The sequence below is a fragment of the Elephas maximus genome, chromosome 10 (genome assembly GCF_024166365.1).
Source record: "Elephas maximus indicus isolate mEleMax1 chromosome 10, mEleMax1 primary haplotype, whole genome shotgun sequence".
Lineage (NCBI taxonomy): Eukaryota > Metazoa > Chordata > Mammalia > Proboscidea > Elephantidae > Elephas > Elephas maximus.
The window spans coordinates 104,472,282-104,487,539 of NC_064828.1; the positions used below are offsets into that span (position 1 = coordinate 104,472,282).

General features: G+C 51.0%; 1 protein-coding gene across 4 annotated transcripts in view; it reads right to left on the minus strand.

The window, feature by feature from the left end:
- The window catches only part of TTC7B (tetratricopeptide repeat domain 7B), a 312,432-nt gene extending 297,174 nt beyond the window's left edge, over positions 1 to 15,258 (minus strand). For 3 of the 4 annotated variants that reach the window (XM_049898913.1, XM_049898918.1, XM_049898914.1), the window contains exon 1: positions 15,015 to 15,185. In XM_049898913.1, the coding sequence (XP_049754870.1) occupies positions 15,015 to 15,135 (121 nt within the window). In that variant the 5' untranslated portion in view covers positions 15,136 to 15,185. Of the gene's footprint in view, positions 1 to 15,014 lie in introns of all 4 variants that reach the window. The other variant, XM_049898916.1, reaches the window with a different exon arrangement.

Below are 15,258 nucleotides of genomic sequence, written 5' to 3' on the forward strand. Positions count from 1 at the left end.
GCATGCATTCCAACGCTGAAAACACATGCCATCAAAAAAAAATTTTTTTTCAAAAAAAAATTTTTTTTAATAAAAATTTGGTAAAGAAAAAGTTAAATGTGAGATGTCATTTAACATTCAAGTGAAGATATCAAGTCAGTAGATGGAGGTCTGGATCAAGGTGAGAAGACTGATGGAGAAGGACCCGAGAAGAGAAACCTGTACCATGTCTGTTACGGAAATGGAGATTAGGGAGTGTTTCTAGAAGGAGGGAGTGGTCAAATGGGTTAGATGCTGCTGGAACATCAAGCAAGGTAAGATTAACCATTAGATTTGGCAACATGGAGGCAACATCAGAGGGTGAACTTGACTTGGGCAGTCTCGGTGGAGTAGAGGGGGACATAAGTCCAACTAGCGGGTATGTGGGAGATAGAGGATTCTTAGAAGACACGCTGCTAAGAAAAGAGACAGAACAATGTGGCAGGAACTAGATGGCAATGTGGGGTTAAGGACATGTCCATTTTAATAGGAAATCCTAGGGCATCTTTGTATGCTGAAGGGAATGATCTTTGAGAGCTAAAGCAAGCATGAGAGAGAGAGAGAATGAGAGTATTGGTCCAGGAGAGAAGAGATGGCTGTAGTAGTGAAGTCCTCAGGAGGTGAGAACTGAAGGGATTCTTTGCAAAGGCAAAGGGGCTTGTTGGCCTTTGAAAGGAACCAAAGCCCCCAAGCCCAGTGACAGGAGTGGAGGCCAGTAGGTTCAGTGGTAGCAGGTGAGGGGGTTCCCTAACTGCTCTTATTTTCTCAATAAAGTATGAGGCCAGGTCATACCTTACGAAACAGTGGCCAATCAGAGGAAGTAAAAGGTCTGGGAGGAGAGAAGAATGTGTGATAGATGCTCTGAAAAGCAGGAATGCAAACATACCACAGGACAGCAGAGATGCCCTTTGAGTGGTCAGCAAGGCTGGGGGTTCGCACCAGCAGCTACACAGGTGTAGGCACGGAGCAGGAAGCTGGTTGGGTTTAACCAGGATAAGGGCATTATCAAGCAGTACAATGGAGAAGAGAAGGACACGCACCTCTGCTACAAAGTGTGGATTAGCTGTTTCAATACCTGAGTCATATCCTGTTACCCCTGCCCTAAAACTCTCCAATGGCTCCCCTCACCCAAAGTGCAGGCCAAAATCCTCATTAACTTATCTCCTTAGTTCTTATGTCCATCTTATCATTCTCACACTCATGCTATATCCACAGTGCTTGGTACATAGTAGATGTTCAACAGATATTTAGGGAATGAAGCCATCGATCAATCTGTTTACTCTTCACGGACAGGGCTCAACCAAGTCCCTTGGTATCAAGAGAACCAGCTCACTGAGGCCTGGCACACAGTTGGGCATGATTGTGAACCAAGATCCAGGCTTTCCCATTTCTACCTCAGGGCCTCCACTGATCCCCACTATCTTTGTTGAAACTGTGACCCAGTCCAGAGGCCCTGACTCTTTGGAACTTCTGACTGAAGGGCTAAGATGGCAAAAGTCAAAGATTAAGGAGCCCAAAGGAAGTTGGTGGAAACTATATTCTGGGAAAATCTCGGTAGTCGGAGTCCAGGCTTCATGCCAAAGCCTCCCCCAACATCCACACACACTGCAGAAGCTGGAAGGACAGGATGGGAGAGTAAGATGTGGAAAGAAAAGACAATACTTCTGCCGCATTGGCGGAATAGACAATTAAACTGGTTTAAAACACACACACACACACACACACACACACACATACTTCCTCTAGAGAAACCTAGCCTGAGAAAAGAAAAGGAACTTGAAAGTCATTAGCTTGACCCTCAGAGCTGGTCTGGCCTGTCCCCAGAGCACAGCAGGGCAGGAAGTGACTCTAATGGGAAGGGGAATGTTATCAGGCCGCCTCAGACAGCATGGAAATGGCTCTGTCAGGAAGCCAGCTCTACACAGACAAGTGAAACACACCCACAGAGTCAACAAGCATCTCTTGAAGATTCAAAGCCCCAGTCCAGTCCCTGCCCTCAAGGAGCACAGTCTGTAGGGAAATGGCCACCACCACATCCTGATGTGGTATGGAAAGACCACCACAGACCTTTAGAAGACTGTCAGAGCAAGTGAGAACTAAGGAATATGTCCAAGTGAAACATGATTTCTCTAAGTGAGATGCCAGACAGAAGGTAGACTGGAACAAAATTGGTGTATGTGGTGGGGCAGAGGCAGGAGAGGGCCACCACAGTGGGTGGGACCAGCTATGAAGGGCCTGAGAGACCCACTTTCCCAGGCCTCAGTGCCCAAGACTCACTGGAAGAGCCGATTCCCTTGACCTGGTGGGCCAGGGAAAGGAAATTGGCATTTACTGCAGGTCCCTAGCTTGGCACCCCCAGCAACATCACCTGGTTGACTGGACACTCCACCAAGGCTGGCTAACCTAAGGGAAAACACTGATTCTTCCTGTCAGGCTCAATGACATAGAACCTACAAGGGCCAGAGAGGCCAGTTGCTCAAGGGAGTCAGGCCTCAGAACAAAGGGGTTGAGCCAGCTTGCGTGTGGAGGGAAGAGGGACAAGAAGGGGTCATAAAAGGGACTCAGAACCAGCTCTCCAGTGAGCCTTCGACCTTGAGGCCCTAAGAAGAGCCACTCAGCAAGTGTCTACTCTGAAGTTCCACAAGAGACAGAAGAAGGGACGGTCACGTGCAGTCAGCTCTAACAGCGACCCATTCGCCGGGACGCACCTAGAGCCCCAGGCAGGAGGTCATATACAGTCACCCTGGGTACAAAACCAAGAGTCAGATGTGGGGAGTCAGATGTTTGGAGACACTCCCAGCTGGGCCTCCACAGCCCATTGTCCCTCCACCACTCCTGACCCTGCCCACTTGCTTGCTACGTCTCTGTGCACTGGACTTGAGCATAAGAATGGTCTTAGACATCACTGCACTGCAAAACCTCAGGACAGTGGCTGGTGCACAGAGGTGCTTGGTAGGTGTTTGAGGAGCAAATCAATGAATCCAATAAACTCAAGGGCAGAAGCCAAGTCATTCATTTTATAATTAATTACTGAGTACCTATTCTGTCCTATAGAGTCGCTATGAGTCGGAATCGACTCGACAGCAGGAGTCCCTACGTGGCATAAATGGTTAAGTGCTCAACGACCAGCCAAAAGGTTGGTGGTTTGATCCCACCCAGAGGCACCTCAGAAGACAGCCTGGCGATCTGTTTCCAAAAGGTCACCACCTTGAAAATCCTATGGAGCAGTTCATGGGGTCGCCATGAGTCAGAATGGACACGATGGCAACAAACAACAACAACAATCTACTCTGTGCCAGTGACTATTATTGGTCCTTGGGATATTGCAATGTACAAAACAGGCCAAAAAAAGCCCTGTCTTTATGAGGCTGACAGTTGGGTGGTCATATTTCACCTCTGTATCCCCAGAACACATCATGCACCCCCACATTCTATCCCAGGCTCACTCAATTGCTGAATTAATGACTGGAAGAGAAGGACTGTGGGGGCTGTCAGGCCTGGGCTGAAGCCCCAGTACTACCTTTACTAGCTCTGGGACAAACTGGGAAACCCTGGTGGCATAGCGGTTAAGTGCTACAGCTGCTAACCAGAAAGTGGGCAGTTCGAATCTACCAGCCTCTCCTTGGTAACTCTACGGGGCAGTTCTACTCCGTTCCATAGGGTCACTATGAGTCGGAATCAACTCAACGGCAATGGGTTTGGTTTTGGTTGGGGGATAAGTTACCTGACCTCTGTGTACCTTCACTTCCTCTTCTGTAAAATGAGGATTTATAATAGCACCTCATTTCTGATGTCACTGTGAAGATTTTTAAATGAAATATTAAAGAATATTTAAGTAAAATATTTTAAAATAGACAATTTTTAAATAAAATAATGCACACTGTCCACAGTTAAAACAACAAATACTTAGTGTACCCAGTCAGAGGTCTCAGCTCTCATTACATTATAACCACGAGATGGTTTACTACAAGCAAAAACTGTCCTCTCAGCCATTCAGTATCAAATCGTGGCTGCCTCTGGGCAGCGACTCCCTGCACGATATTTTGGCCCAATTTTTTAATCTTCAGTCACTTTCAATTATTATAACCATCTCACTCAATAACTAAAACTCTGAGCTGTTCATTTTTTAAAACTTTCATCTCTGGCTTCATTCAGAGCTTGTCACCTCTCCCTGAGAGAGGCCTGTTCCTGAGACACCCTTCCTCCCCCTCATCTAGGCACTGGTGCCTGGTGTGGAAGCAGAGAGGAGGGATCTGGACACGGCTGCTCCAGGGTGGTGTCCCAGCCTCCCCTGGTTTGTTCTTGCTCTGTGGAACTTGTGGCTGGCACTGTGCCATGGTTGCTGAGAGGTGGCATGCATAGTTCTCCTCAGTGGTGTCTGGCTTCCCAGACCCTCAGCCTCACGGAAGAGCCCCTCCTCAGAGGTCAGCCTTGTTCTGCCTGCAGCCCTGCCCCTAGTGCCCATCACACGGTCCCTCTCTGGACCGAGTGGACCATTTTTGGTCTCCCACTAACCTCTTTAGTCCTTCCTGTGGAGCCAGCTTGCCGCTGGGTTCCTCCTTCTTCCCCCTCCAAGTCTTGAGGCGAACTGGGATGGGGTGGGGGCCACCAGACCATGGCACCCTTTTAGGGCTGCTAACAACAAACACTAACCAACCAACAAGCATCTGACCTTCAGGAACCTCTAGTCCAGAACTGGACACCAGCTTTCATGTGTCCCCAAATTAAACTCCAGGGGACACATGTCCATCTTATTCCTTTCTTCCCTGTGGAGAGAAAGGCAGAATGAAAGGCCAATGGGCAATTTTCCCAGACTCCCAGAATATTCCCTTACCCCTTTGTTCTGTTCTGACAATGACACTGGGGGACCTGCAGTTTCTGCCATCTAGCATGCATCCCACTGCAAAGTGAGATGTCAGCACCATCAAACGCATGATCCCCTCAGGAACCCCTCATCCAGCATCAGGGTAGACAAGGCTCACCCACAAGCTTGCACTCTCAGAGCTTTGAGCGTCTTCAGCTCTGGGCCTTGGCCACAATTCAATCCAACAGGAAACACTCTGCTGGACATCTTGTTACATTAGCTATCCATTGTTACTGTTGTTATTTTCCTGCCCACCCCCTTGACCCTCTGAAAAGAATCAAGCATCTGGACCTTCTACCATCCTCCCGAACACAATACTCCCCAACTAGTTGGGCTGCTTTCAGATGGTGCTGGGGCCGGAAACTACCTTATCTCATTTACTCCTCCACACAGCCCATGAGATAAGGAGCGAGCTCAGAGAAGGAACTGGCCAAGGCAGACAAGTGCTAAGTGGCAGCACCGGGTAGCTCTCAAGGCTTCTCCTGCACCACGGCTCCTTTCCTGTCTGTTACCTCTGCTAAACACCTCCATTTACCTGATGGGTCAAACAACCACTCTGGCTTGCCTAGGACTGAGGGGGCTCCTGGGACACGGGACTGTCAGTGCTAAAACCAGGACGGTCTCAGGCCAACCAGGATGAGCCGGTCACCCTAAAACCATGTCCCTATCCAAGGTCCCCCCGCCCCTGGAGCTCTGCCAGGCCTTACCGCCAACACCTCAGCCCGCCCACCCTCTATAGTCTTGGAGGCACCCTCTATAGTCTCATAGGTGCTGCTGTGGTTGTTCTCCTTGGGCTGCAGGGTCACATTCTGTCCTGTCACTTGGACAATCATGTCTGGTCTGGCCCTAGAGCTTCCTGCACCACAAGTACCCAGGGCCCTAGTGAACAATCCTGCTTCTTGAACCCCATCCCCACCAAGACCTCCTGAATCAGAAGCTGGGGCTGAGCCTGGGAATGTGAGTTGCTAACAAGCCCCCAGGTGACACGACTGCCCAGAATTTCAGTGACTACCCTGAACTGTAAGCTTCCTGTGGGCTGGTGATCTGCTCGCTCTACTTCTTCTGATGCCCCTCTTGCACTTGGTGCTGTGCCCCCTAGAAGTAGGTGCTCTTTGGATGCTAACGATTGTGGTGGAGGGCAGGACTTTCAGACCTGCCTGATCAGGTAACTCTTCGGAGGCTCTGCTTAAAAATGCAGATTTCCAGGATCCATCTTGGACCGAGAGAATTACCACTTCCAGAGGAGAGCTCTAGGAGTCTATGATATCATGGACCAGCAGCACCTGCACCACCTGGAAGCTTGTTCAGAGTTTAGAACCTCAGGCCCTGCCCCAGACCTGCCGCACTGGAGTCTCTGGGAGTAGAGCCCAGCACTCTGGGTTCTAACAAGTCATCTTGGTGATTCTCTGGCCCAACAAGTTTAGGAAAAACATTGATGTTACAGAAAGAGTGGTGGAGCCACAGCTAGAAAGTGGGCTGGAATCCAGGCTCAATTTGCATCTCTGCTCTACTCACCCCCTGAATGAGAAGTGCAATCCCTGAACTCACAGCGTTGTGAGGACTAAATGGGACCCATGGAAAAGTTCATGCCCAGAATCTAGCACACAGCAGAAGCCCAAGAAATGTTTGCTCATTCTTCTTCCCTACAGGCCCTGTTTTAACAGCCGTGAAGTCAGGAAAACAAAGGCATCAGAAGATCGAGTGATGTGTAGAAGGTCACTCGTAGGACAAAAGCGTGGGGCTCTGATTCCGGGCCTGCAAGGCCTCAGAAAGAACCAAAAAAGGTCTGCTCTGCAGAGCTCTGGCACTTCCACCACCCACCACGCTTGACAAATAGGGACAGACAAACCTGGAGGGTGGCAGGGGCTGTGGCCACTTCCCAGTTAGGTTTCCCGGGGCTTGCGGCTGGCCTTTATATTTTATATGGCACCCATCTAACCCAGCTGCTAAACACTCTTTGTTGTCTTGGTGGCTAATGGGAATGGTTGTGAGAGGTCCCAGAAAACCACTTCCCTTTTTCTAGCTTCTCAGATGAGAAGCACTGGTTTTCACACTAGTCAAAGGCCTGCAACCCTCCACTGACTGCCAAGCATGAGGTCACACAGAGGAGTAGGAATCCGCCCATGTGAAGTCAACATAAATTGACAGCAAAACCATTCCCAAGTGGGGCTGGGGCTGAGGGCCCCCCCAGCTAATTGTGGAGGTGTACCAGTTAAATCCCTGAGTGGTACAGTTTGCAGTTGACTATTAACATAAAGGTTGGTGGTTCAAACCTACCCTGCAACCCATGAAAGAAAGCCCTGGCGATCTTCTTCTGTAAAGATTACAGCCAAGAAAACCCTACGGAGCAGTCCTACTCTTTCACACACAGGATCACCATGAGTCAAAATCAACTCAACAGCAAAGGGTCTGGTTTGGGTTTTTTTGGGGTACCAGTTAGAATGCCTTCAGCAGCAAGTAATAAATACCTGACTCAATGTGGCTTCAACAAGAAGGAATTTATTATTTTACAGAAGAGGAAGTCCAGGGACAGCTGCTGTAGGTGTGGCCATCCACAGCTCAGGGATATAATCAAAGGCCCATGTTCTTTTTGTCTCTCTGCTCTGCCATTGGAAACTCTGGTGGCATAGTGGTTAAGTGCTACGGCTGCTAACCAAAAGGTTGGCAGTTCGAATCCACCAGGTGCTTCTTGGAAACTCTGTGGGGCAGTTCTACTCTGTCCTATAGGGTCACTATGAGTCGGAATCGACTCGATGGCAGTGGGTTTTGGTTTGGCTCTGCCATCCTTAGTGGGTCATCAGCCTCACTCCTTGGCCAGCTGCCCTCAGGGCCACAGGATGGCCACAGCTCAGGCCTCCTAGGCACGAACAACAGTTTCCAGGAGAAGAAGAAACCAACTCTTCCTGTATCTTCCTCTTAAACCCATCAAGTAGATTCCAATTTACAGCGACCCTATAGAACAGAGGAGAGCTGCCCCCCATAGGGTTTCCAAGGAGTGGCTGGTGGATTTGAACTGCCGACCTTTTTGGTTAGTATCTTCCTCTTAAGCATGAATAAATCTTTCCCAGGACCACCCTCCCCAACTAAGTAAATGCCCTTTGTTGTCTCACTGGCCAGAGATAAGTCACATGCTCATGCCTAAACCAATCACAGGCAAGGGGAGTAGACACACTGTGACCAGGGCCACCTACGGTAAAGCACAAGGCATGTGGAGGGGGTGATGGATGAACAAAACTGGGGTTCCAACAAGAAGGAGGAAAATGGGAGCCGTTGGCTGGCCCTGACTCATTTGACCCAACCAGACCCAAAAGTAAACACTACTTCTCAAGGATGGGAGTCATCATTGGTCCATTGTGGGGATCCTTGGCCTTACTTCCTTAGGCCTGTTCCAATCACTCAGAGGCCTCGGCTCATAGGTCATTTCAACACAGCGCACCAAATACATGCTGAAAGCCCAACTCCGTGATATGGTAGCCGTGAAAGTAGAACCACGGCCTCTAGTTGCTGACCACCTTGATGAGGAGACAAGACACACCAAGAGAGGCAATGCAGGGGAGGGGAAACAGCCCTGAACTGGGAGATGGGCAATGATGACACCCACTGATAAGACAAGCTGATAGCTACTGAGGGCTCACTCTGTGCCAGGCACTAGGCTGAGCACTTGGGATGGATTTTTCTCACTTGATTCTATAACTGTCCTGTAAATTCAACACTTTTACTACAGGTTCTCAATCTCTTAGCCATAATTCCAAAACCCAGGACTCTCTAAAACCCAAAAGTTGGTTTTTGTCGTTAACCTACTGGACAGCAAAACCTGAACTGAACTGACACGAGGCTATTTTTAGTCTTTTTATCCCTTTTGCAGTAACTGTTCTTCTGCTTTGATGCAGAAAGAGTGACACAGTGACTATCAGGTGCTGCCCAGACCTCACAGAAGAGTGTCACGTAATGAACACACGTGGACCACGTGCTGGAAACTTTTGCATTCTGAAACACATCTGGCCCCAAGGGTTTCAGAAGAAGATCAGGATGTGTGTCACCACTTTCCAGCTGTGAGGACTGGAGTGCTGCGTGGTGACGTCACTCTGAGTTAGGAGACACGACTCTACTTTGAACTCAAACAACTGACTTCTCACCCACTCTGGATGGTTCTGCCCCTCACTGGCTGCTGGGCTTAAGGAAGACTCCCTCCCTCTCTGAGCCTGAGATGGTATCCCCATCTGTAAAATCAGGTTAGACTAAATCTATGAGGTTCATAGTTTCCTTCTAAGGATTTTAGCTCTTCCTTCAAAGGAAACCTTAAGCAAAAGTATAACCGCTCCAGTGTGTGAGGCCACCCACAGGCCCCTAAAGTCTGTTCCAAGAGGGTTTCCCTGACAGCATAGTTTGAAAACTGCTCTACAACATGATCTCTAAGGTCCCATCTGGTTCTAAACACTGTTTGCCTTCTCTGAGGCGAACAGCCTTTTCTGCGAAAGGAAGGACACAGGGAGGAACTTGAACCAGATCTTGACAAACAGGTAGGCTTTTGATCTGCGGGAGGATTCCAGCACAAAACAGCTAGGCACAGGTGGAAAGACAATAAGCAAGATGTGTGAGAATGCCCAGGAGGTGGAGGAGCACCAAGGTGAGGGCAGGGCATGCTGGAAAGGTTGACTGGATCAAGCAGATGAAAGGCAGAAATCCTCCTCCCTCCCATCTCTGAGTCTAGAGATTCCTCCGAACCTGAGGCCAGAGGAAGAGCACACCTGGCACCGCTGCGGGGAGCCGCAGGAAGTCCAGGCCTTGGTCCTGCTGCCTTGACTACACCCACCAGGAGCCTCGATGCCTAGCTCAGTGCCATCAATAAATTACTGTCAAGTGAGTGACTCTTTTGAATCCAAAAATAAGGACATATGCTCTGACACAAAGCATGTCCTTCAGAGGACAACAGATCAGAATGGTTGGACGCAGGATGGCTGACCTGGGAAGGCCAGGATGGAGGGTGGCTGGGGGTCTCACTGGCATCTTTCCCATCCTCTGGGGCAGTCGGACTTCCTGGAATTGGCTGTGCTCCAGAAATATCCAAAGAGGCCATCCCTAAACAACCATCTCACCGTCTCAGCTCACGCAGAGATTCTCAGTTAAACCTCAGCCTTGTTTCCACAAAGGGCCCTGGGGCCAGCCAGCAAGGCCCCAGTCTACCGTTAGCCTACCTCCTCCTTGAGAAGGCTACAAAGGCCTGAGTGAGACCAGGGGGGCTTGTGAGAGCCCATCCTCCTCCAGAAGGGGTTGCCCGGGGCTGGAGGCCAAATCCCAGACATGCCTCTCCTCCAAATAACACAGACCGACCAGCTATTGGCAAATACAGGACCTTCGCTCCCACTTAATGGTCGAAACACATTCTGTAACCCAACTTTGCCCCAGAAATAGTCTTTGTTTCAGGCACCACCTCCCTATCTATCACCAAGAAGTAATTAAAATGTCTCAAAATCAGATCTAAATTAGAAGGGTGATGTTTCCTTAAAGGAGAAACTACCATTTGGGGCCTCAATGTTCTAAGTGGGCTCAATAACTGAGCTAAGGAGCCGAACAGAGTGGGGAAAAGGAAGAGAAGCCGACATGGCCTCAGGCAGCGTGGCCTCCAAAAATGCCTGTTTCTGTTACTGAAATATGCAGGTAGTCCTGACCAGACACAAGCTCAGGTTTGTCACTTCTAGGCCTCCTCTCCTTTTTTCCCAAGTATTTTGATATCTAGAATGAGACCCGCCTTGCCCAGGGTTCCACTGAGCCTGCCAGAGGGACAGAACCCCACTGCTAACCATATACCAAGGCTTCCGTGTATCGACTCGTTTAATCCTCTCAGCCACTCTAACGGAGTAAGTATTATTATTAGCCCCGGTTTAGAGATGAGGAAGTGCAGGCTCTGAGAGGTTAGGGGAGTGGCTCAGTGTCACCCAGCCAGTTATAGGTAGCGTTCGAATTCAAGCCAAGGTGCCAGACCCCTACACTGTCACATGTAGCAGTGAATCTTGCCACTGGGGGGGCTGGAGGGTGTCATTCTGGAGAGAGGGGGCAGCTGGGACTGCCCTCCTGGGGGGGCAGGGCTGATCTGTGAGGCAACAAGGAGCCAGTGTGTGGCCCTGCTTGTTTAGCTCTGACACCTTACGCTGCGACCTCAGCTCCAGGCCAGGGCACCTCAGACTTCTACTGAGTCAACGAATCACCTGGGGGACCTTACTAAAACCCAGATCCTGATGTGGGGCCCAAGGGTCTGCATTCCTCACATACTCCATGCTGCTGGACTCTGGACCACACTGGGGAGTGAGAGCCTGGGCTTCAGTGGGATTTTCTCCCACTGCCCTTAACTAAAGAGCCCTGGTGGCCCAGTGGTTAAGAGCTCAGCTGCTAACCAAAAGGTCAGCAGTTCGTGTCCACCCGCCGCTCCTTGGAAATCCTATGGGGCAGTTCCACTCTGTCTTATAGGATCACTATGAGTCAGAATCCACTCTAAGGCAACTGGTTTGGTTTACGGGGCCCTACCATGTGGCATCACTCTCTTGCTGGGACTTGCTGGGGCCTGGCATATAGCTGCCACAACATTTTGGTTTTTTAAGAAGGAGTAAAATGGTGACAACTATGGGTATGAGGCAGAGGATGGATTTCTGGACTCTGCTCTCAGCTTGGCATTTGCCCTTTTCTTTCTTATCCACCTCTTGGCAAAACCATCCAAAGCAATTTATCTCAAAGGAGTCAGGCTGGACCAGCGAGCTGAGAGCATCCACTATTTAAAGCCCTTTCTGGGGAGGAGCTGCCCTCTGCCTTCCCACAAGAGGCGAACGCTGCTGAGTGGGGACGCCTGCTTCAGGGCAGAGCATTCAGGAAGGAAAAAGTCACTCAGCGAGCCTGTGAAAACTCAAGTCAGATCAGGTCACCCCTCTGCTCAGATCCCTCCCAGGGCTCCCATCTTGTTCAGAGAAAAGTCAAAGACTTCACCATGACCTCCAAGGCGCTGTGGGACCTGGCCCTGCCACCACTCTGCCCTCACCAGGCCTCTGCACTTGAAGCCCCCTCCCTGGGGCCTCTTCCCCACCTCCTTTAGGTCTGTGCTCAGAAGGTGCCCTTCCGTGAGGCCTTCCCCGACCACTGTATTTAAACCAGCAATCCCTGTGTCCCCCCTAGCACCCCACTCCCAAAATGCCTTTCCCTCTTCCCTTTTCTTTATTCTAACAGCACTTACCACCCTCTGACATCTTGTAAAGTTTAATGATTTTATTTATTATCTGTCTCCCTCCCCCTTCCCCACTGGGATGTGAGCTTCAGGATTTTCGTCCGTTTTATTTATTGATCTACCCCCAGTACATAGAACAGTGGCTAGCACATAGCAGGTACTCAATATCTGTAGACTATATGACTGACTGAATGAATGAAGGTGTCAGGTTCTAGAGCTAGCCCTGGCAGACATTATCTCTTTTGATCCTCATAGCAACCCCTGCAAGGTAAGTCTTTTAATCCTCATTCTAAAAGGAGGAAACTGAGGCTCAGAGTGGTTAAGTGACTTAAGGTCACAGAGTTAGGAAGCGGCAGGGCCGGGCCTGAGGCCCTGGTCTGGCTAGTTCCAGAGACTGCTCTTTTCTGCCTGTGGCTGCCTTCAAGGTAATTGTCTGAGTATGACAATCATGGCATTAACTTGTTTTCCTTATTCTAAGCCCCAAATGCTTTAATGTCAGGATTTTGCCAAACCTGCCCAAAACCTGAGGGTTAACAAGAGGGTCTACAGGAGAGCTGGTGACCCCAAGGCCAGGAGGGAGTCCCACCTCCAGCCCCAGGGAGCCCTCATCAGTCAAAGGAATGGAAGGTCTCTTCTTTAAAAGTTTCCCTGAACCCCAAAGGAAAGCCACAATAATTTTGTTTTTGTTTCACCCCTTTTTTTTTTTAATTTCCTGGGCAAGCTCCTTGACCTTTCCAAATCTAGAAAACCTTCTGCCATCAACAGCCACTGCTTACCATGTAGGTCTCTGGGACAGAAATCAGTCTCCTGTAAGTCTCTCAAACTCAAATGTGCACACAGACCCAGGGGCCACCGTGCCTTGCACAACCCCTCTCCCCACAAGCAACATTAATGACCGCAGCTTGGGCCACACGGACCAGGCCCTGTGAAGAGACCTTGTGGGGACCATGAAGGTGGGTAAGATGGCCCCATGTCCAGCAAACATTCATCTACCCTCTCATTCCAGAGACCACCCCAGCTGATATCTCTTCTCCTCCCCACCCCCATCATTCTCAATCACAATCACGTTACCTCGTTTGTTTTCTTTAAGTCACTTCTCACATCTGAAATGACCCTGTTTGTTGATTTCTATATTTGCTTCCTGTCTGTCTCCTTCTGAGAGGAGGGTAAGCTCATGAGGGCAGGGGCTGGTCAGTGCTATTCACCACTGCCCTGTGCCTGGCACCAGGTGGGCACACAAATATTGGTTGTATGAATGAGCAAGAAGAGCAGAAAGCAAATAGGCTCTGAAGGAAAACGCAGGGAGCTCACCCATGAATCCATTTAACCTTAACTCCAACCTGCGCGAAGGTGTTATTACCCTATGCCCGCACAGCTGGGAAGTGGCAGAGTCCACTCAGGACTGTCCAAATCCATGGCCCAAACCCTCCGCTACATTATGTGGAGAGAAACAGAAAATGGTGCAGGGAAGGAAAGGAAAAGTGACGGGACATGCCTGTCAGCCTTACAGGGCAGGGGAGGCCAAGCAACCTGTGGGGCCCACGGGACTGAATGCCTTTTCCTCAGATGCGGACTTAATTGAGAGAAGTCAACATTTTCCACCAAGCTGAGCCCAGGTTTTGTCTGTCCTTCCTCCATGCCCCTGGCACAATCATGGCACCTGCATTCGCTCAGAAAATAACTGCCCAGAGCAAGGTACCATATTGAAAGTACACAAAACCATAAAAGACACAAACATCAACCACTCTTCCAAAGGGCACAAGACACATCCCTCACTTCTAGGCAGCTGGAGAAAGCGAGATGCTTGAAAATATTGCAGATGTCCTTTCTTAGAGCAGCAGCATTCATTCTTTTATTCATTTGTTCAGTCGACATGAGCTCACCCAGCCTTCAGAAGCTAGAGACGAAACAAGACAAAACCTCTGCCCTCTCTCCAGTCCACTGGTGCCCATGGTTTTGGCGGGTACTAACAGACAAGCAAATACTAACGATACTTGTTTCCAAAACAAATAAGGCCACGTGGAGCTTCCCTCTGGAATGGGATTTTGGGTGCAATTTTGATTCAATTGGGTACAAGAGCCAATTCAGTCAACCAGGTCACGTACCAACTCCAGGCGCCAGGCTCCACCTCAGCAGCTCCCTCACACCTCTCCCCGGTCTGGGCACCAAGTCTCACCTACCCAACACCTTTTGCCAACATTCTTCTACTAGGTTTCCACCTCTTCCCACAATAATCTCCCTCCTGACTCCTCTGACTCTATTTCCCCCACATTCACAAACCCAGTCTCCCTAGGTCTGCAGGGTTGACAGCCTACTCTCTGAACCCCAAGACACATATCCCAGCCTTCCTTCCACACACCAAGCCTGAGATAACACCTGGACCCCCTTGAACACCCTATGTTTATAGACCATATTTCCCAGGGGTCTCTGTTCAACACCCCCATTTTCAGGACCCCCATAAATACAACCTGACTCCCTGAGAACACCATACACACACCTGGATCCCCACACACTGACACTCATATCCTGAGGAACCCCCCCCCCCATGACCTCCAACTCTTTGGAATCCCAGGGTCGGCCCCTGACCCCCTGGGACCCTGGTACGCAGCTGATTCCTTGAGAATCAGCCCACTCCTGACTCCACGGAAGCCCGCCCTGCACGCCTGAACTCTGGGACGCCGAGCTCAGCCCCGCGCTCCCTGGTCCCCCGCACCGCGTGACTCCCGGGGACCCGGGCTCTCCGAGGCCCTGGCCCGCACACATCCCCTGGGCCGCGGCGCCGTGGCCGCCCGGCCGCGCCCTTGCCCGCGCCCCGCGCCCCGCGCCCCGCGCCCCGCGCCCCGGGGCCCGGCCCGATCGCCGGGAGAGGCCGCGGCGCCCCCAGCAGCCCAGGCCGCTCCCGCCCGCGCGCCCGGCGCGTACCGTTGGCGATGAGCTTGGCCGACAGCTGCTTGACGAGCTCGGGGATCCGCTCCCATTGGCACTCGGAGCGGCAGCGCTCGATCTCCGTCTCCAGCCGCGAGCCCGCCTTCTTGGTCGCCATCGCGGCCTGGCCGGGCCCGCCGCCCGCCGCAGGCCCCGCCGCCGCCGGGGCGCCCCCGCCGCCGCCTCCCGCCGCCGCCGCGGGCTCGGGCTCCGGCTCCCGGCTCCCGGCTCCCGGCTCGGC